This window comes from Acinonyx jubatus, chromosome E3, assembly GCF_027475565.1.
Source record: "Acinonyx jubatus isolate Ajub_Pintada_27869175 chromosome E3, VMU_Ajub_asm_v1.0, whole genome shotgun sequence".
NCBI lineage: Eukaryota > Metazoa > Chordata > Mammalia > Carnivora > Felidae > Acinonyx > Acinonyx jubatus.
Window position 1 is genome coordinate 29805534 of NC_069398.1, and position 27152 is coordinate 29832685.

At 44.6% G+C, this 27152-nt stretch overlaps 2 protein-coding genes and 1 long non-coding RNA gene across 7 annotated transcripts in view; 2 read left to right on the top strand and 1 right to left on the bottom strand.

Moving 5' to 3' along the window:
• Nucleotides 1-6473, top strand: part of ZNF394 (zinc finger protein 394) — a 30826-nt gene extending 24353 nt beyond the window's left edge. Inside the window, exon 5 of the mRNA XM_053213278.1 lies at nt 5144-6473. The gene's annotated coding sequence lies outside the window, so the exon portion shown is untranslated. The remainder of the gene's footprint in view (nt 1-5143) is intronic.
• Nucleotides 4454-17419, bottom strand: ZNF789 (zinc finger protein 789). 5 transcript variants are annotated; one of them, XM_015079360.3, is made up of 5 exons: nt 17264-17419; nt 14524-14601; nt 9536-9662; nt 7252-7365; nt 4454-5631 (listed from the first exon to the last, which is right to left on the bottom strand). In XM_015079360.3, exons 2-5 carry the CDS (start codon nt 14590-14592, stop codon nt 4619-4621), a joined length of 1323 nt encoding a protein of 440 aa, XP_014934846.1. In that variant the 5' UTR covers nt 14593-14601; nt 17264-17419; the 3' UTR covers nt 4454-4618. The 5 variants fall into 5 exon arrangements, with proteins under 5 accessions (XP_014934846.1, XP_014934849.1, XP_014934848.1 ...); XM_015079363.3 differs by having other exon boundaries at nt 17348-17414; XM_015079362.3 differs by having other exon boundaries at nt 17125-17264.
• On the top strand, nt 17260-18709 carry LOC128313637 (uncharacterized). Its single transcript, XR_008294606.1, has 3 exons — nt 17260-17624; nt 17906-18128; nt 18641-18709. It is a non-coding gene; the product is annotated as an uncharacterized LOC128313637 (long non-coding RNA).
• Nucleotides 18710-27152: the final 8443 nt, after the last annotated feature.

The window sequence follows — 27152 nt, forward strand, 5'->3', positions numbered from 1 at the left end:
GTATATATAGACCACATCTTTATCCATTCATCCATCAATGGACATTTGGGCTCTTCCCGTCCTTTGGCTATTGTTGATAGTGCTGCTATAAACATCGGGGTGCATGTGTCCCTTCGAAACAGCACATCTGTATCCCTTGGATAAATACCTAGTAGTGCGATTGCTGGGTCGTAGGGTAGTTCTATTTTTAGTTTTTTGAGGAACCTCCACACTATATGCAGAGTGGCTGCACCAGTTTGCATTCCCAGAGAGAGAGAATCTTAAGCAGGCTCCATGCTGACCGTGGAACCTTACACGGGGGCCTGATACCATGATGCTAGGATCTGGGATCGGGACCTGATCCAAAATCAAGTGTTGGACGCCTAACTGACTGGGCCACCCAGGCGCCCCCTTGATTGTTCTTCAGAATCTAAGCCTGGATTCCCAAAAGTAGAATTTCTTGATCAGTGTGTGAGCTAATACACATTCCCCCAAAGCAAGTACCAAATTACATTCCTTTATGAGTCTTCTACTTGAGCCTTGTCACCTTACTGCATCTTAGTTTTTTTTTTTTTTCCTAAATGTACAAAACCCAAAACTAAGTCATTTTCTTCTCAGAACTCCCTTGCTTGATCCTGGACCTGGTAGAATAGTAGCGCATGGCGAGGCAGGAGGGATGGCGAGAAGGCTGGCCTGGGTGTGTTCAGGGTCTGGTGTGTCATGTGGAGAATGTCACTTATGAATGAGATTTTGTATCTAGCACTGGGGCTGAGAATGAGGGCGTGGACATGGTGTCTGTTTAGGCGGGCCATGAGCTGTATCACCCTGGTGTTGTTCTCCCCAAGCCTATCAAGGTTATTTGCCCAGGATCACAATAGAGTAGTAGTGATGGCCTGATTCCAGTGTTCTTTATACTGGAGGAACGCCACAGACTTTTTTTTTTTTTTTTTGAGAGAGAGAGAGAGGGAAGGCGTGTAAGCAGGGAAGGGGCAGAGGGAGAGGGAGAGAAAAATCTTAAGCGTGGAGCCCACAACTTTGGGATCATGACCTGAGCCAAATTCAAGGGTCCAGTGCTTAACTGACTGAGCCACCCAGGCACCCCAGGAACACCACAGACTTAGAGCTGACTGTCCTCTGTGTACTTTTAGCTTTCCCTCCATTCTTCCCTTCTTCTACCCTCTCGACACATTGACTGTTGCTTACATACTACTTGAATTTTCCATATATTTCCACATATATGCATGCCTTTGTTCAAGATGCTTTTAATCCCAGATCCCTTTTCCCAGACCCTAGCCCACCAGATTAACAACGGAAAAGTCGACTCTTGTAAAACAATTTTAAAATGTCACTTCTCAATTATCCTACCCCAAAATACTTCCTTTACTAAACTACCATTATCTGTAGGCTTTGTCACTTACCATGCAAACTATCATAGCCAGTAAGTTAACGTGAATATGCCATCTCTGAACCCTAGATTATAAAGGGTGAGTGGATTAGCTCTCGTGCCAAAACAAAGGACCACAGACTAGGTGGCTTAAATAACACATTTATTTTCACACAGTTCTAGAGGCAGGACATCCAAGGTTAAGGTGCCCTCAGGGTTGGTTTCTGTTGATGCCCCTTCCTGACCTGTAGACAGCCTCCTTCTCACTATGTCCTCACATGGCCTTTCCTCTGTGCAGTGGATGGAGAGGCCTCTAGTATCTCTTCCTCTTAAAAGGACACCAGTCTTATCACTAAACGCCCCACACTTAGCACCTCATTTAACCTCCATTACCTCTTTAAAGGCCCTGTTTCCAAATACAGTCACACCAGGGGTTAGGACTTCAACGTATGAATTTGGGGGACACAATTCAGTCCATAACAGAAGGCAACAGTCTTTCCATTCTTCACATTCTCCCATAGCACCTACATAGCATCTCCTGTCCTACAAAATGGGAAGTCCAGATATTTGTTAACAAAGTGTTAGAATTCCTTACTGGAGCTAGAAGAGAGAGTGATATGGTCGTTTAAATCTATTGCTTTAGCATGTCTTTGAAACATTTCCAAGTTCTGTTCTGGAAGGTCCTGTGCCCTGCTTGGGACTCAGAGGTCTCTAGGGCAGTGGCATAGAGTTAAAAGGGAAGTTCCTGGGGTTCAGGGTGGGAACCGCAGCAGCACATGGCTGGGCCCTCTCACTAACCCCACCAGAGAGTGAGGGACCAGAGGTTGTGAGGCATCTGTGGTTCCAGGAAGGGACGTGGGGCAGGGCAATCTACCAGGCACATGCAGTGGGATGAGCCCACTTCCCACTGTGCTAACCTGGCAGGTTCTAAACACTCTCTGACAACCATTGGTGCCCCAGCAGGTGTCACAATGGAATGTGGGATGATTTGACAGCATGGCTTAGGAGCCTCCATGGCCACTTATCTTGGATGCCCACATATCCACACTTTCATTTCAAATGGTCCGCCTAGAATATGTTACCTTCAGAACCACCCTGGATTATTCTGGAAAGCAAAGGGCTTATCATAATTGGGCTCCCCACTTTATTTTTAATTGTCCAAGGTCCACTTGCCAGACTATATGTCTTAGCCGTTGGCCACAGCCCAAGAATAACCTTTACGGCATGCATCTAGGTCTTCATATAGCCAAGTGTCCTGCCTGTAACAGTCTCCCCACACCAGATTACTGACCTCCAGTTCAGTTCTCATCCATACAACTGAGAGCTGCCATCAGGACGTTTGCTTTAAAGATTTTAAGTAATCTCTACATCCAACGTGGGGCTTAAACTTAAACCCCGAGATCAGGAGTTGCATGCTCCACCAACTGAGCCAGCCAGGTGCCCCTATGTATCTAATCACTATGTGTGTATGTATGTATGTATGTGTGTGTATTGATTTATATGGCTTCCACTTAGCAGTGGAGGGAAGCGCTTTTACATAGGTCCCCATCTCCCAAAGTTGTTTTAAGTGGTCTTATCTCCCACTGGCTTATTTCCCCGTCAGTCAGAAGTCTCAACTTCTTAATTTTGTGTAGGTTCTTCTAGCCAATTCATGCTGACCACTACAAAATGACTGCTTTTGGAACCCAATATACATTCTATCCCTTTTCATTATTTTCCTCCTGCAAGGCTTAACATTCCTTAATTTTCTGAGGTGCCACTTCCTTTCTCAGTGATCTTTGTTTTTATATGTTGGGTAAGAAGTCATAGAATTGGTAGGAGCAAGAAAATAAAATCAAGAAGAAACTAGACGGGATTTATAGGAGAGGATCTAAATAGCAGCAAGTTGTAATGCAGACCTAGGATGCTGTTTAGGATAGTAGAATTTCAAATGGGGTTCTTGTCTTGGTGAGCTGTAGGGAAGAGTTGTAAGGTCAGCTCAACTTACATAACCTGAACATAAGGATGTGCTTGGAATAACTGGAGAAAGGGTATGGCTCCCCAAGGACTATAGCTGGGGAAGACAGCTGATAAGGAGCTTCCAAGGTAAATGAATGCATAATCCTCTCATGGGAAAACTGAAAACCATGTAAAACACATGCTTCAGAGTTATTCCACCCCAGGGGAGAATATCATATTTGTCAAATTCCCATCAAGCTTTAGTCGAGGCCTGCTCTCAAAATGTGCTAGTTACCCTACAGAGCAGTGGCCTTTTCGTGGTTTTAAAAAAAGCCTGCAGACCAAGAGACACACAGTGCAAGTCAGATGAAGCCCAGCAGATGGAGTAAGCAGGGGGCAAGGGCACCAACGGCTTCTGTTAACACTTGACTTAGAACTCAGTACAATCTAGTGGCACACTAATTTTAGTGTATGGATACATTTTAGTCATTCTTAGGTGAGTAGCCCTTACTTTATTTTTAAAAATCCAGTGTAATATCAGGTAATTTTTCCATATGAAACCAAGAAAGGTATTTCTTTACACCCATTTTTTTTTAATTAAAAACTTTTTTTTTCCTCCAGTTTTATTGAGAAATAAGAAGAGCATTCTTAAATCGTTCATAATCATCAAATGGTCTCCAGCCTAGGGAACCACATAGTTTTTATGCCTCCCTTCTGCCTTGACTTGAGGGAATGAAAGTATGGTCGGGGGAGGGACTCAAGGGAGACTGTACATAACAGCCTATTCCATGTTCTATGAAGTAATTCTTTTAAAAAAATATTTTTTTAATGCTTATTTATTTCTGAGACAGAGAAAGACAGAGCATGAGTGGGGGAGGGGCAGAGAGAGAGGGAGACACAGAATCTGAAGCAGCTCCAGGCTCCAAGCTGTCAGCACAGAGCCCGAGCTCAAACTCACAAACCGTTGAGATCCTGACCCGAGCCGAAGTCGGTCACTCAACCAACGGAGCCACCCAGGCGCCCCTCTATTAAGTAATTCTTAACTATAGCAAGAAGGTTAGCTGCAGAAAGAGGGTCCCCAAAGCAAAACCATTTCAGTTCCGGTTAGTAATTGTCTTAAAACAATGTAATTACACATAACTACACTAGTGGTAAGTTCTGGTCTTCATTTATTTTATTTTTTTTAAGATTTTAAGTAATCTCTACACCCAACGTGGGGCTCAAACTCACAACCCTGAGATCAAGAGTTATAGGCTCCACCAACAGCCAGCCAGGTGTCCCAGTTCTGGTCTTTAAATGGTCTTTTTCCAGTTAGTATCACACAGATACCTGTTCTCTGTGAGTACCCTGATGCTTAATAAAGCTTGTGCGCCAGATAAAAGATTTTCCACATTTCTCACATCTGTAAGGTCTCTCTCCAGTATGAATGACCTCATGGCGATGAAGATTTGCCTTAAAACTAAAAGTTTTTCCACATTCTCTACATTCAAAGAATTCCTCCTTGGTATGGGTTCTTTGATGCTGAATGAGGTCTACATTCCGACTGAAGCATTCCCCGCATTCACTGCATTTATGAGTGTTCTGTTTAGTGTGAATCTGTTGATGGCTCATAAGGGTCGAATGCCGACCAAAGGCTTTTCCACACTCGACACATTTGTGGGGTTTTTCTCCACTATGGATTAGCTGATGTCGAATAAGTGTTGAATTCTGACTAAACGTTCTTTCACACTCACTACATTTATAGGGTTTTTCTTTGGTATGGATCCTCTTATGTTCAATAAGATATGCCATCTGACGGAAACATTTTCCACAGTCATGACATTTATATGGCTTTTTCTGCAGGTGACACTGTTTATGGACAGCAAGAGTGGACTTCTGTTTGAAGGCTTGCCCACATATGTCACATTCAAAGGGGTCCTCTGATGTGTGAATTCTATGATGTCGAACAAAATTTGCCTGACGTCTGAAGACTCTTCCACATTCACTGCATTTGTAAGATTTTGCGTTTGGAGGGATTTGCTTATGCTGCAAAAACAGTGATCTCTGACTGAAAGGCTTTCCATACTCATCACACTGGCCACGCCTCCTCCCTGTTTGAGCATTCTGATCTTGAATAAGGTGAAGGTTTTGAAGGAAGTTCTTACTGCATTCATCACCAATAGTGGGAAAGGCAAGTCTGTAAATGTCCATCAATTTGTTACATTTACGTAACTTTTCTGAAGATCCCTTGGCTGTTTGCTGCTTTACTGCCGATGTCTTACACGACTCTAAATCTTTAAAGATCTTCTGCCCTGGAGTTGGCTTTTTCATCTTCCATCTGGCTTCAGAACCTAACCAAATAAAAAGAAAACATAGAAATGACCTGCCCACCACATCACAGAAGGAAAAAAAAGAAGCCACCTGTGTGTGTGGAAGACACTCAAGTGAAACGAAGTGCTTGCTTAGTTATATTGTCCTGCTAAAGAGGCCCAAATTCTGATTTCCACAGGACTCACGGCTTTGACACCAGAAAGAGTTCTCAAAATCAACTGAACGACTGAAAAATGCACAAGTGTGTGTCAGAGAAGTGAGAACTAAGTAAATATATCACTACTGTTGGAAAAATAAAACTTACTCTTGGTACTCTGAAGTCACATAAATATAGGACAGGTGACATCTTATACTTTCTAGGTTAGTATTTTTTTAATAATTCTGAGAGAAACAACTCTTTAAAAACGGAGAGCATAAGACACAAGAGAAAAGGAACCAGAGGGAAGTAGGTACAAAGGCCAATGGAATAGAGTAGAGGTTCTTGATCAGAGGTGATTTTGCCTCCTGGGGGGCACTGGACAATGTCTGGAGACATTTCTGGTTGTCCCAACTGGGATGGTGCTACTAAAACCTAATGGGTAGAGGCTAATATGGCTCAACACCTGACAACGCACAGGACAGCTCCTCCACAACAAAGAATTATCCAACCTGGGGCGCCTGGGTGGCTCAGCTGGTTAAGTGTCTGACTTCGGTTCAGGTCATGATCTCGTGGTCTGTGGGTTCAAGCCCCACATTGGGCTCTGTGTTGACAGCTCGGAGCCTGGCACCTGCTTCGGATTCTGTGTCTCCCTCCCTCTCTGCCCCTCCCTCAGTCATGCTCTCTCTCTCTCTCTCAAATAAACATTTTTAAAAACTAAAAAAAGGGACGCCTGGGTGGCGCAGTCGGTTAAGCATCCGACTTCAGCCAGGTCACGATCTCGCGGTCCGTGAGTTCGAGCCCCGCGTCAGGCTCTAGGCTGATGGCTCGGAGCCTGGAGCCTGTTTCTGATTCTGTGTCTCCCTCTCTCTCTGCCCCTCCCCCATTCATGCTCTGTCTCTCTCTGTCCCAAAAATAAAAAAAAAATAAAAAAAATAAAAAAAGATCTAGCCCCAAATGTCAATAGAGCAGAGGCTGAGAAACTCTGGAACACAGGAATGTGAAAAAAAGGTAGAAGCAGCAATCAGGACATAGTAAGTAGGAAAAAGTAGGTATGTTGAGAAACACCGTGGGGATATGACAAACAGGATGAAGGCAAAGGAATGAGAGGAAAACAGAGGGGAAGGATAAGTAACGAGCATAGAAGAAAGAAGTATCTGATTTGGAAAAAGAGTTCAGAGAAACACTCTACCGCAGTAGAACGAGCATGAGCTTTGCAGGCTTGAAATCGAACCTCAACTATCAATCTGTGTGACAGATTGATATAGTTTTTAAAACTATAAGTCAATCTGTGTGACATCTGAATCTTTGATTCTTCATCTGGAAAATGGGTCTAATGGCCACACTTATGTACTACCTTCAGAGGGCAGCAGGGATGAATAAGTGGGATAATGGATGTTGAACATGTGGCTCAGGATCTGGGGGGCACACGAGGGGCTTCACTAAGGTGCTTTCCTGCCCCTTCCTGATTTTTCCACTTGGACTGGGTCCTCTCCTCACCCACCTGGGCAAGCACTACTGGGAGCCTTCCTAGTCCCAGTTCTTGGTAGGTCCAGGATCCATGGCTCTTCCCACTGCTCCAGCAGGCAGATCACCTCAGGTTTGGGAAACTGAAATCCTACTCATGGGGAAGTAAATGGGATGTGGTTAGTGAGTTACAGAGAGAGGTCCCAGCGCTCACCTTAACCCCCTTGAGTCTACAGTGGCAAACAGATAAGAGCAATAATCAAAAGGGCTGGTGAGAAGAGAATTTGGCACAATCTTTCTGAAACTCCAACAATCTTTACTGAAAGATTCAGTAAATTCTCAACAATATTCACACCCTTAGATTTGGTCATTGTAGAGATACAGCCTAAGGAACAATCAGGACAAGATTAATGTGCCAGAGATGTTCAGCACAGTTGTACTTATGCAAAACTGGAAATAAAGTAGACATCAGTATGGGAACAGCTACAGTGTAACGTGAATTCAGTGAAGGCAAAAGTATTAGATCCTAAAAATCCATGTGCTCAAAGAATATTAAAATAGGAAAATGTTCCCTATATATCTTAAAGGAGAATGCAAAACTCATGAAGTATGACCCAAATTTTGTTTTTAAAAACTATATGTGTGGGTATATGTACATTAAGTATTAATATATATGAAAAGACTAGGAAAAAGTAAACCAACATGTTAACAGGGGTAATTTCTGGGCAGTAGGCCTGCAGATGATTTTTATTTCCTACTTTGTTAGTGAAAGGCCATTCAATAATCAGAGAGACTAAGAGCCCATACCCTTTAACACCAATATTCTGGATCTTGGGAACAGTCAGAAATTCATATAAGGATTTATGGTCACAAACATCCATTAGAACATTAAGTATAGTAGATGATAAATCCATAAACAAGTCAACAACAACAACAAGAAGCCAAACTAAATATCCCCAAATGGGAAAATGATTAAACATTACAGATCATACAACAGAATTACATTATGATCATTTACTGTATTTATGGGGGCTTTTAATAACATAGGGAAAATGTTGAAGCTTAACATTAGTTAAGATTTAAAGGAATTACAAAATTATACACAGAATATGTTCAGCCACATTTTTTTAAAGCTTATTTATTTATTTTGAGAGTGACAGAGACACAGTGCGAGTAGTGGAGGGGCAGAGAGAGGGAGAGAGAGCGAATCTCAAGCAGGCTCCATGCTGTCAGCACAGAGCACGACGCAGGGCTGGAACTCACAAACTGTGAGATCATGACCTGAGCTGAAACCAAGAGTTGGATGCTTAACTGACTGAGCCACTCAGGCACCTCTGTTCAGCTACATTTTTTAAAAGGAGAGAGAGAAAAAAACTGGATGGAAACATTCCAAAATATGAACAGTGTTACCCCTGAATGTTCTCCCGTTCCTGTACCTTGTGTGTATTCAAGTCTGCTCTTGTAAATGCTTCTACAAGGAAAATAAACATCAAAAACTCCAGAGGTGGGCAGACAATCCCACAGGAGGTGGTCAAGACTGTATGTAGCAAGAGTGTCAGTGTGGGCGTCAAAGCTGGACCCCAGAAAGAAAGTGATTTGTTGAGAAAACGCCCATGGGAGGAGACTCTGCATTGCAATAAGCCAAAGGCAGGGTCCGTGAGTGGGGAAGCAGTGGAGGTTCAGAAATGAAGTCCATTAGGAATCATTTCCTAGACACCCAGTGATGCTGCAAACAAAGAAGGAACCCATTTCCAGAGGGAAGAAAGAAAAAGACTTTTCGAGAGAAAAAGAAGCTAACCTTTGGAATCCAAATCAGCCATAAACTGTTCAGCTCCTATGGGTCTTACAGATAAGGAAGATGCGGATCGGGGTGGGGAGTGGATTAAGCGTCTCTGACCTCTAAAACAATAGGCAACTATTCATTGTCCACAATCCCTTATTTGAAAACATTGTAGAGGCCAGCTGCGTTTGAGGTCAGAATTTTTCTGGATTTTAGGAAGGTGACTTGGTGTGTATGTTTTCTATTATGTACCACCCCCAACAGGTGTTGGAGCCATACCCTTAATCAAACACGCTGATATTTCTGGTACGCTAAATATATAGATGTGATGACCACATGGGAAAAAGAAGGATGATACACAGCTTCCAGTAGAAGAGATCAGGTTTTACCACCTGAACACTTCAGGTTGGGTCTTACAGCCAGATGAGTTATGAAAAAACTTCTAGTTTGCAAAGCTTTTCTGATTTTAGAATTGCAAATAAGGGGCTGAGCACTTGTGTAGACACTCGGAGCCAAATCTTCAAGCCAAGTCATTCATTACCCAGCAAGATCATGTTCCTGTAATTCTCCAGCATCACGTCTCTGTAGAGGTCCTTCTGAGCCCAGTCAAGTTTGTCCCACTCTTCTCTAGTGAAGTACACAGCCACATCCTCAAATGACAGCAACTCCTGAAAACAGAGACTAATTATAGCCTCAATTCTTTTTTTTTTTTTTAAGTTCATTTATTTTTGAGAGAGAGCGAGCAAGAAAGGGAGAGAGAAAGAGAGAGACAGAGGGGATCCCAAGCAGGCTCCACACTGTCAGCAGAGCCCGACACGGGGCTTGAACTCATGAACCGTGAGATCATGCCCTGAGCTGAAATCAAGAGTTGGACACTTCACCAACTGAGCCACCCAGGTGCCCCCAACCTCAGTTCTTAAAACGACTTTGTGAACTATCATTATTCTACAGGTGAGGCTTGAGGAGGTAAAGTGACTTGGCCAAGCTCATTCTTTCCTCTATACTATAGCGTAGACAAACTTTTTCTTTTTTAAAGTTTATTTGTTTTGAGAGAGAGAGAAAACGTGCATTTGTGAGTGGGGCAGGGGCAGAGAGAGAGAATCCCAAGCAGGCCCTATGCTGTCAGTGTGGAGCCCCATGCAGGGCTCAACCTCACAAACTATGAGATCCTGACCTGAGCCAAAATCAAGGGTCGGACGCCTAACCGGACTGAGCCACCCAGACACCCTGACAAACTTATTCTGTAGAAGGCCAGATGGTAAACATTTTAGGCTTTCAGGTGATTTGGTCTCTGCTACAATTATTCAGCTCTGCTGCTGTCACACAAAAGCAGCCAGAGACAACAGGTAAGTGAATGGGCAGAGCTGTGTTCCAGTGAAACTTGACTACCGGGTCCAGGTCAGTTTGCTGACCCTGCTCCATATACCAGCACCTTTAACAAATAATATATTTCTGTCCCAGATTCCCTTGGGAAAGAGATGGCACATTCAAATGAGGTCACTGAGGATAGGTTGGCATGCAGACAGTTTGCAAAGGAAGGGACAGGCTTCATGGAAGCCAACAAGGCACGCAGAAGCATGCCAGGCTGGCTCTCATGGGGAACAATCACCCATATGTCTGAAGGGGAAGACGGAAGGAGAGGGGTTACTGGAGTCCAGAAAGTTGTTAGAAGACTGGAGCTCTGCGGCCACAGCCCAACAGGCACGGGGCTGTGGGAATAAAACCCGACACCACTTTCTTCCAGGTTTCTGGTCCCCTGACCCCTTCCATCCCATTGCCAAAAGCCAGCTGGAAGCCGGAGGGCAAGAGAACCCATCGATGGTGTGTGAAGGTCAGCCTCCCAGGGCCCAGACCAAAGTGGGGGAGGGTGGAACATATATCAGAGGGGGGCAAACAGAGACCGTTGGTACAATGTACTACGTTGGTACAATGTACTACGGGGTAGAAGTTTTGTAGAAGTTATCATTTGCAACTATGTTCAACTCATGTGGGCTGAGAACAGAAGGTGCCTCCCACCACGGGAGCTCTTGGAGCAGAGGCCTAGTGTCTGCCCACCACACTCCCTTCTATTAGGACAAACTGAGTAGCATCAGAGGCTATCTGTGCATGAAAAGGGTGATCAGGAAAAGGAAATACCCCCACCCCCTCAGGAAACAGACACCAGAACCTCCCAAATTGCATGACCCTTCTTTCCTCCCTACCAAGCCTGATTTCCAGGACTATGGTTTCAAGTTCCCATTTACTACCCATCCCAAATGTCCCTCCTTTTACAACAGCTGCCCTGCAAGTCTCCTCAGCTGACATTCTCTGCTCTACATGAAGGCTAACAGGTAGGAATAAAATGGCTTCATCTCCCACCAAGTTCTCTCTATACACTCAGTTTGAGAGTCAGGCCTTTAATGTTGCCCCAAACTCTTGCTCTCTCATGTTCCTTCTCAGGGTTTTCTATATCTTTACCACTCTCTTTCTTTCAAGAAACATTTATTGGGCACCAGTAAGTTGCTAGCCTTCAAGCTGTAGGCCAGCAATAAAGGTTCCTACTGAGGCCCCAGGATATAGCTGTTCAGGCTGTGCACTGTTCAATCCTGCAGAACACAGTTCACATCACAGCTGTGTGAATGGGGGGTTGCTACATGCACAATCTGTCTGACTCTGTAGCAGCCTTTGTCCCTGCTCAGGGAGTGAGCTGTCCAGTGGGGAAAGATGGAAGTCAACATGGTAACGATCCAGTGGGAGGTACTTGGAGGGGGCTAGGAGGACATGTGACTCACCCCCACTAATCCCTTCGGGAAGGCATTGCCCATTATGTCCCAGGAAAGAGCCCAAGGGGCACAGGCTCCCTAACCCCTCTCACACTCCCACCAGGCATTACCTGTGTTCTCACTCCTCCCCCTCCACACCTCAGCAGAAGAGGCTCTTCTAGCAACCGCTGCCCCTCTCCCTCCACCTCTGCTTCCATTCCCTCGTGTCTCCCCCCGGGTCTTAATCCAATGGCAGCGCTCTGCCTTTTCTATATCCTTACCCTCTTCTCCCCTACCATACCATGACTTATAATAAGAAATATAGATTTAATCTTCATCATTTCTGGCACAGAGCTCCTAAAACCGCTGGAATTCCTAAGGGATAAGAGCAAAGGAGCATCTCTTAATAGTTGGTCTTTTGCCCTTGGTTTCTGAAATAGCTCCAGAGCCACAAAGGCAGGTCACCTTACAACAAATTCCTTTGACCACACCTGAGTTAATCTTAAAGAGGTGAGCTTTGGAAAGGCCCCAAGTCTGGGAGGCTGGTTGCCAGGGGGAGCCAACCAGGTGACTAGAGGGTTTGAACCCTCCACCCCAATTCAGAGGAGGGAGAGGGGCTGGAAATCCAATCAATCACCAAAGACCAATGACGTAATCAATCGAGTCCACACAATGAGTCTCCATAAAAACCCAGGAGAATGGGGTTCAGAGAGCTTCGGGGCTGTCGAGCCTGAGTTGGTGCTGGGAGTGCTGCACACTCAGCACAGAAGCTCTGTGCCCCTTCCCCACACCTTGCCCTATGCACCTCTGTGTGGCTGTTCGCGAGTTACAGCCTGTAATAAACCACTAATCTAGTAAGTAAACAGTTTTCCTGAGTTCTTTGAGTCACGCTAGCAAATTAACCGAACCCAAGGAGCGAAGTCATGGGAACCTCCAAATATATAGTCGGTCACTCAAGGCACAGGTGACAACCTGGACTTGCAATTGGCTGGTGTTGGAAGTGGGGGAGGGGCAGTCCTGTGGGACTGAGGCCTTAACCTGTGGCATCTGATGCTAACCCTTGAAGAGAGCATCAAAACTGAGCTAAACTACAGGGCACCTGGCTGGTGTCAAGGAAGTGCCCGATATGTGCGGGAAAGCACCAGCATGTCTGATGTCAGAAGTGAAGTGAAAGCATGAAAGGAGAAAGCAGAGGGACACAGGAATGTTTTTCTTAAACACTTACTTCTCCACTAACTCCTTCCCCTTCGCCACCAAAAATGCCAAAATCTCGCCTATCTTTAAGAAGATGTTCCGTGCTTTCCTTCTCCTCTGGTTTTGGCTCTCTCTCCTTCCCTTACCGGACCAGCTTCCAGAAGAAAACTACACACTCACTTCCTGTCACTCCATAAGCCACCATCTGGTTTAAGCCTCATCAAGCCTCTGCAACTGCTCCCTATGTCCGCGCACCTGGGATCGCAGGGCAGAGTGATGCTAATGTAGGAAGTCAGGGAGGGTTTCACGGAGAAGAGTTTTTAGTTCAGTCTTAAAATGCAAATATGTGAGTTTGCCTGTGAAGGGGAGAACGGGCTGTGCAACGGAGCGGAGGAACGGAAGAGCGCTGCAGACTCTCTGGCGGTCAGGGCGCACTGGCCATGAAGCCAGAAGAGCGCTACAGACTCCTTGTTCCCTCCTTGTCCCGCTGTCCTTTCAAAATTGTTGCAATGGCATCCTAACTTGTCTCCTTAACTTTAAACTCAACACTTTTTTTTAATGTTTGTTTTGAGAGAGAGACAGTGACAGCAGGGGAGGGGCAGAGAGAGAGAGAGAGAGAGAGAGAGAGAGAATGTCAAGCACGGACAGCACAGAGCCTGATTGACGCAGGGCTCGATCTCACAAACCATAAGATCATGACCTGAGCTGAAATCAAGAGCCAGATGCTTAACTGACTGAGCCACCCAGGTGCCCCTAAACTCAACTTTAAAAAAAATTTTTTTTAATGTTTATTTTTGACAGAGAGACAGAGCATGAGCAGGGGAAGGGCAGAGAGAAAGGGAGACCCAGAATGGGAAACAGGCTCCAGGCTCTGAGCTGTCAGCACAGAGCCTGACACAGGGCTTGATCTCAGGAACCATGAGATCATGATCTGAGCCCAAATCAAGAGTTGGACACTTAACTGACTGAGCCACCCAGATGCCCCTAAACTCAACTTTTCATAATCATCCTCCATAATGATACAAATTCAGTAACTAAGCTGCTCTTGTTCTCTTTAACACGGGCAGATCAGAATTTATCCCCATATTACAAGAATCTGTTTACATATCTACTTTTCCATAAAGACTGTAAACTCCTTCAGGTAGAGTTTATCTCCCAGCACAAAGGATAGTATCTGGTACACAGTAGGTACACAGTATCCCTCACTGACAGAAACAATCAATGACTATGGTAACAGTAGCTAAAGCTTGCAGAGTGCTTAAAATATAACCAGATACTATGGTAAGTATTACTTACTTATTTTCATAAGTGTCTCACTTAATACTCACAACTCCTTGTGATAAGAACTGTCATCGTCCCATTTACAGATAAGTAAACTGAGGCCCAGAGAGCTTATGTGACTTGCTGAAGGTAACACAACGAAAACAAAGCCTGGACTTGAACCTGAGCCCACAGTTCAAGCTCTTTACATCATACCTTCCAAGAAAGAAAAGTCCCCAAATTAATAAAGATGGCTCAACGTGAACAAAGGAGTCGAGGCCATTGCAGGGCCACAGGGAGTATCCTACGGAAGGGGAGGAGCCGCCCAGCTCACCTTCCACCCAGCTGTCACGAATACAGCTTCCACATCCTGGTCTTGGAGATGGGGCAGGATTGCAGCCATCAGTCTAGACTGAAGGAGAAAAACGATCATGAGTACGGCCAGAACTTAAAGCTCTCTCAGCAGGCAGCCCTGGGACAGGGAAGTCCAACGAGGCCAACAAACCTCAGCTAATACCCAGTCACGGTGTTTGGTGTCAAAATGGGTGATAACATGAAAGGAGCTGCTAGGAGCGTCTTTTCAGGAATTTCTGAAGTTAGCTCAATTTCCAAAGCTTTATCCAAGGGCCCCGCCCTCCCCTTCTCCCTAGAGTATGTTCTGTAGAATACGTTCTCACTGAAAGACTAAATACACAAAGGGACAAGACCATAGACAAACACAGAACTCTGGCTCACCACCTGTAGCAACCAGCCCAGAACCCAAACCACAGCCAGTGTAGCAATCAGCCCCACATCCAGATTTGGTCAATAACTGCCAGATTATCCTGAATTTTTACTTCTTCCAATTTAGGACCAACAGAGAAAGCCCTCCCCAACCACATAGGATGTTCCATTTCTACTTACTTAACCCACCTCCAGCTTTCCCAAGCCAATAGCCTCCAAAGTGGGTACATCCAAACTTTCCCCTTTTTCACCCCACTTTCCCCTGCCTGCCTTGAGTCTCTGCTAAACACGTGACAGTGGCTCCCTCCCTTGCTGTGGCAGGCTCTGAATGAAGAGCCTTTGCCCATTCGCATTTTGGGGGGTGGGTGGGGAGGGCGGTCTTCATTTATTTCTGCATCTCACACAGAATCAGCTCAGAGAGTATAAAATGACGTTAGGGCAGTTGGAGATTTCAGGCTGCATTTTATATACACAGAGGTAATCACTGTCAAAAGGATATTCAGAGAGCTTTACTTGATATGAATATTTTCTTGAGGGAGAAACAAACAAGGAGACTTCTAAGCCGAAAGCGTGAAGAAGCTGAGAGCTCTCGGCAGTCACTGCTCAGTTCAGAAAGCTTGTGAAGGGGAGAGAAGATGCTGCCCCATGATTATTTCGAGCTTCAGGCACTTGAAAAGAGGCAAACGCAGAGAAAGGCCTTCTCTGAACCCCCTGCATATGCCTAAAGATAGATCCTCCAAAAAGAACTCAAGTGTCATAAATTCCCCTCCCAGGGAGTTTCACCAACCAGGGAAGATAGACTTGTGTCACAGGAGAGGAGACTAGACGTTGACACAACACCCAGACAAACTTTGTCATAAACTATTGGACCTTCTGTCTATTCTTCTACGGGCCCATTCATCTTTCCTAAAAAGCATTTACTCTCCTCTAAGAGGCCTACATCCTCTCTCCCCTTTCCCTATTAAGATGGTATTTAGGGGTGCCTGGGTGGCTCCGTCAGTTAAGCGTCAGACTCGATTTCGGCTCAGGTCATGATCTCACGGTTTAGTGAGTTCGAGCCCCGTGTCCAGCTCTGTGCTGACAGTGAGGAGCCTACTTGGGATTCTCTGTCTCCCTCTCTCTCTCAAAAATAAACTTAAAAAAAAAAAAAGATGGTATTTAGGCCTGAATTCTAAGCCACCCCAGGAGTTACTCATTTTTCCGTGGATATTTCCCACACATACATGAAATATACATGTAAATAGACTTGTCTGTTTCTTAATCTTTTATTGCAGGAGTCTCAGCTAAGAACTGAGAAAGACAGTTTTTTCTGCCCCCTACACAGGAGATGAGGAAGTAGCTTTGTTTTCTATCCTTTACTAGAAACTTATAACCCTATTTTAGAATAGAAGCACTGTACAAGTTGACTGGTCTGCAGCTGACGCGCTAGGAAGCTACAAGTCACCCTGACATGAAGAAAGCTTAAGTTCTGCAGGAGAGTCTGCACTTTGGAGAAATTAGGGCAGTTCAAGTTTTGATTCCACAGCCATGGGTGGTCGGCCTAGGGTACATCCAAATTGTGGCCCTCCACAATTGTTACAGTAGTAACAATAGTTACTCGGATCCAGGTGATTTTTTTCATTGTTTTTTTTTTTTTTTTTTTTTTTGTGCTTCTCTGGCCACTGGTGAACGCTGCTTTCTCTAAGTGCGTTTTTAAGAACATCCCTCGCACCATTCACGTACCCTAAAAACACTGCTTGGAAGATCCTCTGCTCTGCCTTTTAAGCATGGAGGCTCTCCAAAGAAACGTCCTGATCGATGGCTTCAAGACTGGGGAAGGGACCTCAACCCTCTCATTACCTAACTATCCCGTCTACCGTGCATTGGAAGTCAGAATCTAAAACGCCACTTCGCAACAATGTGAACTCTGGAAACGTTCGATCACATCTCCTTTTCGTCTATAACCTAACCAAACCAAACCGAACCGAACCACACTATTAACCAGCCGTTCATTCATCGGACTTGTTCCTCCTTAATGTTGAAGACCCGACGCCACGGAAAATATTCACAAGTTGACATCTTCAGGAAGACGCTCCCTTAAGTCCCTGCGACCTGCCCCGAAGGCGGGGGGTGAGGGCTGTCTCTCGAGCCCTGTCACCTTCCGTTGCGGGGACACCGTGGCTCTGCCGCCGCACCCACCCGTCCCATCACACGAGCTCCTCTCTTCCTAGACCTGCTTCCGACCCTCCGCGGTGCCATCTCCTCCGGGAAGACCTCAGTGTCCACCTGCGGCGGCCCCCATGGCTGGGCTTCCCTCTCCAGGTTCGGGTCAAGACCCGTGACAGGTCGCCGCCCCTCCGCTAACCCCCTACCTGAGGGCGCGAATGCGGAAGAAGCCCGCGCCACTCGCCGACCCTTATTCCTGTGCGGGGAGCCCAGCTTCTCGGCCAGCGTACCTTCTAGGAAGCTCGGAGGCTTCGCAACTCTCTGGTCCGTTTACTAGAGAAGGGGCCTCAGTCTCACGCACCCCTGGTCGAGGCCAATCAACTGCCGCAGAGGGTCCCGGTTGGGGCACGTGACTTTCAGGCCCCGCCCGGCCGGTTCCCGCCCAGCCAAGCAGTTCGGAATCTCTAACAAGAATCACCATGAGGCTTTGAAAACTCTAACCGCGAGACCTTCCCCTCCCACACCAGTTGAACCAGAATGCGTTAAGATGGGCCCTTGTGCAACTGCGTGGGTTTTTAAAAAATGTTTTATACATTTATTTTGAGGGGGGGAAGGGCAGAGAGAGAAGGAGAGAGAATCCCAAGCAGGCTTAATGCTGTCAGTGCAGAGCCAGATGCCAGGCTCCATAAACTGTGAGACCGTGACCCGAGCTGAAATCAAGAGTCCCAGGCTTAACTGAGCCTTTGGGGCGCCCTCAAATTGTGTATTTTTAAAAAGCTCCCCTTGTGAGTGTAATGTAGAGTGACCACCTTTTAATTTGTTTTTTAAAAAATATTTATTTTTGGCAGAGCGCGAGCAGGGGAGGAGCAGAGAAAGAGGGAAACACAGAATCCAAAGCTGGCTCCCAGCTGTCAGCACAGAGCCCAACACAGGGCTTGAACCCACAGACCGTGAGATCATGACCTGAGACAAAGTCGGTTGCGCAACCATCTGAGCCACCCAGGCGCCACTAGAGTGACCACCTTTTCAGAGAGCCAACCCTGGACACAGTCCTACCAGACGAATAACATAGTATGTTGAATATAATGAATTATTATGCATATCTGTGTTATTGCTGTAACATAACAATATGAAGATAGGTATTTATCTGAAATTATGGTATTCAGAATTTACTTTTCTGTTACATGAATGCTATTTAAACAAAGCAACATAGGACTAGTTAACAGTGGCAATTAGTTGTAATTGATAGTAGGACTAATCTTTGATAGGATTCTATGTTTAGTAAAGAAAAATAAATTAACAGTTAAAAAAAAAAACACTCTTTGAGGTACTGTGTGAAATCCTGCCTTTAAGTCTTGATTTTCATGGGCCAAAACATTAGAGAGAGGGGGGAGAGAGAGAGAGGGACAGGGTGTTTGTTTTACCAGTATCATACGAGTTGTTTGACCAGGGACAAATTAGATAACTCCTCTGTATGTTACTTTCCATGCATGTAAAATGAAGAGATTAGTACCATGAATTTTATAGGGTTGTTCTGAGTAGTAGTACCCCCTTATCCTCTGTTTTGTTCTCCTCATTTTCAGCTCCCTGAGTCAATCATGGTCCAGAAGCAGACGATCCTTCTGACATATCCTGAGAAGGTAGATAGTAGCCTAACGCTACCTCACAATGCCTACATCATACCCCTCACTTTATCTCATCATAGAAGCATTTTATCATCTCACATCATCACAAGAAGGGTGAGTACAGTACAATGAGATATTTTTAGAGAGACCACATTCACATGACTCTTATTACTTATTCTAATTGTCCTATTTTATTGATGTTGTTAATCTCTTACCATACCTAATTTACAAGTGAAACTTTATCATAGATATGTATGTATAGGAAAAAACACAGTATATATAAGGTTTGGTACCATCCACACCTTTCAGGCATCACCTGAGGGTCTTAGAACATATCCCTCCACAGGTAAGGGGGGAATACAGATAAAGGGGGGCCACTTTCTGCTTGTTTTCTACTGTATTGAATGAGTTAACATATGTAAGGTGCTTATAACAATGCCTGGCCACAGTAAATGTTCCTAAAGCATTAGGGAGAAAAACCTTCAGTATTCTAAACGTCTTTAGATGAACACATATTCATTGACTCAGTGTTGTAGCAGTTTGAACTTCCAAGAGACAAGAGAATCAGGAAATACAATGAAATTCATTCATTCAGTTAATATTCGTTGAGGGCTTATAATGTGCCAGGCACTGTTTATTTCAAATATTACACATTAAAACATTATTCAAAGTATTTAAGGCTTGGTCCAGGCAAAGGGCAGCTGATCTCATACAGGAAAAACCAGTTGAGCTTTTGAAAAATTATGCTGTGCTAAAGGAAGGACATTGGAGACTTGGAAGACTCAAATTCAGGAGTAGTTTCCCCTCTCAGGATATTTACTGACAGCTGAAGCTACATGGATCAGGAGGCCAAAGAACTGTACTAAAATACTGGGAAAGGAACAGAAGAATTTTCAATGTCCCAGTGCTTGAGACAGAGACTACTTCAGTGGCGAGATTACTAACTGTAGGTCTTATAAGCAGTAGTTTCTATTGCTACTCTTTAAAATCACTGATCCTTGCACATGTTGTCGTTGTTTTTATCTCTAGAAGTTCTCTTTTTCTTTTTATTACCTTGTATTTTTCTGTTATTGCATTTGTGTTCTTTTAAGTCTTTGAGCATATTCATAATTATTTTAAAGTCCTTGTCTCCCAACCCATAATGTCTGTCATTTCTGGATCTGTTTCTATTGACTGATTATTTTCCTGGTTTTGGATTACATTTTCCTGCTTCTTTACATACCTATTAATTTTTTATCGGATGCTAGACATTATAAATTTTACATTGAGTGTCAGAGTTTGTTGTTTTCCTTTTTAAAAAAAATGTTTATTTATTTTTGAGAGAGAGAGGGAGAGACAGAGCATGAGCCAGGGCAGGGCAGAGAGAGAGGGAGACACAGAATCCAAAGCAGGCTCCAGGCTCTGAGCTGTCAGCACAGAGCCCGATGTGGGGCTTGAACCCACGAACCATGATATCATGACCTGAGACGAAGTTGGATGTCTAACTGACTGAGCCACCCAGCACCCCTGTTGTTTTCCTTTAAAACCATTGGAACCATATGATCCAGAAATCCGTCTTCTGTAAATACCCCAAAGAAATTAAATCAGTGGTTCAAACAGATATTTGTACACCCATGTTCATAACAGCCTTATTCACAACAGCCAAAAGGCAAAAGCAAGCCAAGTTTCCTGGGCAGAGGAGTGGATAAGCAAATTGTGGTGTATCCATACAATGGAATATTTTTCAGCCTTAAATAGGAAGAAAATGTTGACAAATGCTACAACATGGGAAAACCTTGTGGACATTATGCTAAGTTAAAAAGGCCTGACACGCAAGGACAAACATTGTATGATTCCACTTTTGTGAAGTACGTAGTCAAACTCATAGAGACAGATAGTAGAAGGGCTGAGGGGAGGGGGAAATGGAGAGTTGATGTTTAATGGGGACAGAGTTTCAGCTTGGGAAGAAGGCCAGTGGTGATAGTTGCAGACAATGTGAATGTACTTAATGCCACTTAAAAATGATTAAAAAGCTAGGGGCACCTGAGTGGCTGAGTCAGTTGCGTGCCCGACTCTTTGATTTCAGCTCAGGTCATGATCCCAGGACCGTGGGGTCGAGCCCTGCATCAGGCTCTGTGCTGAACGTGGAGCCTGCTTGGGATTCTCTCTCTCCCTCTGCCCTTCTCCCCTGCTCTCACTCTCTCCTATATATAAAATAAATTTTAAAATGGGAAAAAAAATTTTTATTTTTAAAAGTGATTAAAAATTTAAATGTTATATATATTTTACAAGAATAAAAATATATTTTTTTCCTTTAAGACAGTTCAAATTATTTTCTGATCAGCTTGACTCTTTCAAGGTTTGTTTTGAAGCTTTGTAAAGATGAGTCACCCGCAAAAGAGTGACTTTGGCCTGAAAGTTTGAGCAAATCTTGATGTCCCCTAAGGCTAGTTATTGTACTTCTAGGAGTTCTGCTGAATGCCTCAGGTCAGAGTCCTCAGATTTCAACGTGAACATCTCCCAGCTCTGTGTGAACGCTGAGAACTATTCAGCTTACTGTTTCCTGTTCGTTCTTTGCCTGGCATTGATTCTATTAGGAACAGACTCAAGAGGATGCTTTATGGAAATTTCTAGAGATTTTCTCTGTGTAGCTTCTGGCTTCCTAGGATTCTGCCACCCAAACCCAGCTGCGTCTGCCTCCTTGAACTCAAATGTCTGTCTCCTCATCTTAGAGAACCTGCTATGGTCTGTATGGACTCTTCCTCCCCTGCACTGTCATAAAAGGTGCCTTTTTCTCAGGGATCACAGGTCTGTACTGCCTGTTGTCTCCAGTCTGAAAACATTTTTCATATGTTGTCTAGTTTTTTTTTTTAATGTTTATTTATTTTTGAGAGAGAGAGAGAGAGAGAGAGAGTGCGCATGAGTGGGGGAGGGGTGGAAAGAGAGGGGGACAGAGAATCCCAAGCAGGCTTCATGCAGTCAGCACAGAGCCCAACATGGGGCTTGAACTCATGAACCATCAGACTATGACCTGAGCCAAAGTTGGACGCTCAACCAACTGAGCCACCCAGGTAGGTGCTCCTGTTCTCTCTAATTTTATAGTTTTTTACATGAATTCAGTAAGTCCACTCTTACTAACTACATCATGGCCAGAAGAGGAAACTCTGTATAGTTTTAACATGCATTTATTTTCCTTCACATGTGCTTAAAATTTTCAGTATTTAAATTGTTAAAAAGAAGCAACAGGCCCCAAATGGAGTCACTTGAGTTAAACCTGATGCCCACGGGCTGGGTCTGGGGACCCAGAGGGAGTCCCACAGGACCTGGCTGCGTGTAGGATGGAAATCGAGCGTGAGCCAGCAGGAAGTGAGAGCAGAGTTTATAGAAGGTGTAGAGAGAGTGCAGATATAGATAGTGTCCGGGCTACTCAGAAAGAAAAGGAGGGAGGCTCGTCTTTGTTTGGGGTCTGGGATTTTTACTGAGGACAGGGATCTGGTGCACGTGTCCCCTCAGGTATCCAGGAACTGGTTAGAGCAAAGACAAGGACCCAGGTGTTATTCCTTGGAACAAAGGGGCCTTGGCATTAAGATGTCTAGTGCCATGGTCCAGAATGTGCATAGGATGGCTGTGGTGTCTAAATGAGGTATCTATCTGGTCAGATGGGGGCCTCCAAATGTGGGGCAAAGATCAGGTGGAAGCCAATGGTGCAGGTGGTGAAAGAATTCACCTGAGGCAGAACAAAGGCAATAGAAGTTTATGGAACACACCGCAAGGGAGCAGCAGGCAGGTCATGTCTGCCATGAGGCAGTGGGTGGGGGCTGTTTTTAAAGCAGGGAAGGTGAGGAGTTATGGCAATATATGGAATTTTCCCTTTTTTGGTAACTGTGCCTGGTTGTAAGTAACCCATTGGTCAGTTAGGGCCTATGGATATTTTGGGTCACCCAGTGGGCCTGTCTCTATTCAGCCAGGGAATCACTGTGGGCCCTTTCCACACCCCATCACTCAAGCCCGTTTGCCTAAAAGCAGCCTCTACAATGGCTTCCTCTGGTCATTCTCACCTGGTCTTTGCTTAGATGTTAAATAAATCATTAATTCCTTGTCTTTTACAAGGAGGACATTCAAGGGGCACCTGGGTGGCTCAGTGGGTTGAACGTCTGACTTGATTTCAGCTCAGGTCATGATCTCACAGTTGGCAGGATCGAGCCCTGAGTCCCGGCTGTGCGCTAACAGCGCAGAGCCTGCTTGGGATTCTCTCTCTCCCTCTCTCTCTGCCCCTTGCCCCACCCCCCTCATAAATAAATAAATAAATAAATAAATAAATAAATAAATAAATAAAATTTTTAAAAATCCAAGGAGGACATTCTTACACATGTGTAGAGTGGGGTGGGGGCACAGGTCCTAATAAGAATAGAAGCAGGAAAAGGAGCAAAAAACCAGATTTCTATGGAGTCCTTCAGTTTCCCTATCTCAAACCCATGACACCATGCCAAGATTTAATACCTGACATGATTACAGTTTCGACCTTCCCTAGGTATGTAATCCTAACTGGTCAGTCCGGAATTTTTTGGTCAGCACCACTGAGGCAATGCTCCTAATGGCTCTACTGTCCCCCAAAGGAAGGTTACCTTGCCAGATGATTTATTTTTCTATCTATGACTTCCTTGTTGTACACTCTCTCTGCCTTTTTAAAAAACGTTTCCTGCTGGGGGCTTCTGGGTGGCTCAGTCAGCTAAGTGTCTCATTTCAACTCAGGTCATGATCTTGCGGTCCATGAGTTTGAGCCCTGCGTCGGGCTCTGTGCTGACAGCTCACAGCCTGGAGTCTGCTTCGGATTCTCTGTCTCCTTCTCTCTCTGACCCTCCCCTGCTTTCTCTCTGTCTCTCAAACATAAATAAATGTTAAAAAAAAAAGTAAAATAAATAAAAACACAAACCTTTCCTTCTGTAGCCCTCTGGAGTTCCATTCTAGTGCTGGATGGGATGCTACCTGATTCATGAATCATTCAATAAAGCCAATTCAGTCTTTAAATTTATTCCACTGCATTTCTTCTTACAGTTTCATTTGAATTTTGTGACTGAACTATGATTGTACGTGAATATTTTCCTCTTGGTGTATAGACGTTGTATTTTGGATTTTGAGACATAATTAGAAATATATCTCTATTCCCAAATTAAAAATGAATTCACTATGATTTTGGTTTCTTCTTTCTCTCCACACTCTCCTCATCCTTCCCCTCCTCATTGTTCTCCCCTTCTACTTTTTTTTTAAGTTTATTTATTTATTTTGAGAGAGACCATATGAACACATGCAAGCGGGGGAGGGGCAGAGAGAGGGAGAGAGAATCCCAAGGAGGCTCCGCACTGACAGAGCAGATCCTGATGCAGGATCAAACTCATGATCCTTGAGATCATGACTTGAGCCTGAGATCATGACCTGAGCCAAAATCAAGAGTAGGATGCTTAACCAACTGAGCCACCCAGGTGACCCTGCTTATTTATTTTTTTACATGAGTTCTAGAATTCATAAATACAGCTGCAGGGAAAAAAAACTACTTATACTGGTATCATGCTAACATTGTAAATTAACTTAGGGATGTTTATATCCTAGTTCTCCTCCTCCATTAGGTCCTTGGATGAGCCTTGGGACCTCAGTTTTCCTGCCTGTCTCTTGCGTTGGTAGGACTTGTGTCCCTGTTTCTGCCTTTTGCTTCCATTCTTATTCATCTCTAGGACTAGGCGGAACACACTGTGTCTAGCTTTAAACCAAGTTCTCTGGGGTTCTGACTCCCTTATGTGGTTCCTGCCAGCCACTTCCTGTCTATGCTGGCATATACATTATGTTATTTCTCTTGTGAAATCTGAAAGAATCTCATTTCATTATGTGCAACTTTGACAAAAGCCTCATCCAGACTCTCTCCCATCCCTCAGACTGGACCCTCCAGGTATGAGGTGACAGAAAATACATCAGTCTGTGTCCGCCAGTTTCTGGCACTGTAAAGCCCTTGTAATTCCCTGAGTGATAATAGCATCAGGAGCATCTCTTATTCTAATATTTGTTTTTGACCTCATCCCTGACACAGGACTTTTAAAACCCTTGTAGATTCCTGGGGACCCTGGGTGGTTCAGTCGGTTAAACATGTGACTCTTGATTTTGGCTCAGGTCATGATCTCATGGGTCATGGATTCAAGCCCCACGTTGGGCTCTACACTGACAGCATAGAGCCTGGGTGGGATTCTCTCTCTCCCTCTGTCTCTGCCCCTCCCCTGCTCGCACACTCTGTCTCTCTCAAAATAAACCTAAAAAACAAATTTTTTAAAAACCCCTATAAATTCCTAATGGTAAAAGCACTGGGAGCATCTTTTGATCTACTGAGGTGACTCTGGGTGGGTTCTTAGGTGCCTCCTGGATGGGCCACGGTCACCAGGAAGACCAAGGCCATGATGAGAAGCTTGGAATTTTCAGTCTTGCCACTCACTTCTCCAGAGAGGGCAGAGGGCCTAGAAATGGAGTTAATAATTGATCATACCTGTGTGAAGAAGCCCCCATAAAACCCCAATAGTATAGATTTAGGAGCTTCCAAATTGGTGAATACATCTATGCCAGCAGCATTGTGACATATCCCAACTCCCTGGGGACAGAAGCTTCTGTGCTCTGGACCCTCCCAGACCTCACTCTGTGTATCTACCTCTTCATCTGGCTATTTATCTGTATCCTTTATCGTATATATATTTAAATGTTTTATTTACTTTTGAGAGAGAGAGTGCCAGTAGGGGAAGGGCTGAGAGAGGGGGACAGAGGATCGGAAGTGGGCTCCACGCTAATGGCAGCAAGCCTGGTATGAGGCTCAAACTCAAGAACCATGAGATCATGACCTGAGCTGATGTCGGACACTCAACCGAGCTACCCAGGTGCCCCTATCATATTTTTTTAATAAACTGGTAAATGTAAGGAAGTGCTTCCCTGAATTCTGTGAGCTGTTCTAACAAACTAAACAAACTGGAGGAAGAAGTTGTGGGAACTTCCAGTTTGTAGCCAAATTGTACAGAAGTTGTGGGTAACCTGGGGACCTACTACTTGTGACTGGCATTGAAAGTAGGGTGAGGGCAAATAAATAAGTAAACTTAAAAAAAAAAACAACAACAACTATGTTCCTCCTTCTCACCATTCATAGCCCCAGTACTCTCAATCTTTCCTGGAATTAGAGGGCAAAAATGGAGCTTAACTGGGATAAACAGAGATTCTACTTTATCTATTTTCTCTCTTTTTTTTAAGAAACTTTTTTTAAAGTTTATTTATTTTGACAGAGAGAGAGCACAAGTTGGGGAGGGTCAGAGAGAAGTAGAGACAGAATCCCAAGCAGACTCTGCAATATCAGTGCAGAGCCCGATGTGGGGCTCGAACTCACAAACGGTGAGACCATGACCTCAGCCGAGATCAAGACTCGGATGCTTAACTGACTGTGCCAGCCAGGCGCCCCATTATTTTCTCTTTAATGTATGAAATCACCCACACTGAAGACATGCCTGGATCCAAAACACAGTCTGCCAAGTTAAAGTGTGTTATTAAGGAAAATATATTATTTGAGGAATATCCAATAGAACTGCATGAGACAGGTCAATAATTCTATACCATGAAGCTTTCTTTTTTTAATTTCTTTTTTTTTAATTTTTTTTAATGTTTTATTTATTGTTGAGACAGGGAGAGACAGAGCATGAACAGGGGAGGGTCAGAGAGAGGGAGACACAGAATCTGAAACAGGCTCCAGCCTCTGAGCTGTCAGCACAGAGCCCAACGCGGGGCTCGAACTCACGGACGGAGAGATCATGACCTGAGCCGAAGTCGGCCGCTCAACCGACTGAGCCACCCAGGCGCCCCTACCATGAAGCTTTCTTAGCAATGAAAATCCAGTATGGACTAGAGGCTATGGCCTTACCTAGATTGATAGTCATTTGTGCTATGTATCTTTTTTTTTTTTTTTAAGTAGACTCCATGCCCATTGTGGTGCTTGAATTCGTGACCCTGGGATCAAGAGTCAGATGCTCCACCGACTGAACCAGCCAGGAGCCCCTGTCCTATGTATTTTTCCACACACTCGGTCATCATATTTTTACAAATTGACACTTTTAAGTGTCCATGGGAACATTCTCTTATGCCTCATGTAGTGGCCATGAGGACATGCCTTGTGAACCTTTGCTACAGGGAACAATTGGCTGAGGTCCTAACTGCCTCAACACATGCCTCCCAGGCGCTGCTCCCTGGCACTGAGTGTGTGTAGACCCTCTAACAGACCATCCCTGGAAGGTATGGGACTCTTCTTCAGCTGACATTGGCTCGAGATTCCCTGAGGACTTTGCTGAATTTTCCTTAAACTGCAGGGCGGCATCATGCTTCCACTGACCATTCCCCTCTCCTTCCTGTGGGGTCGTCTTGCATCTTGGGCTCTCCCCAGCTTTAAAAACTCCTACCTTATTTCCTTTCTCACAGGCGTGTC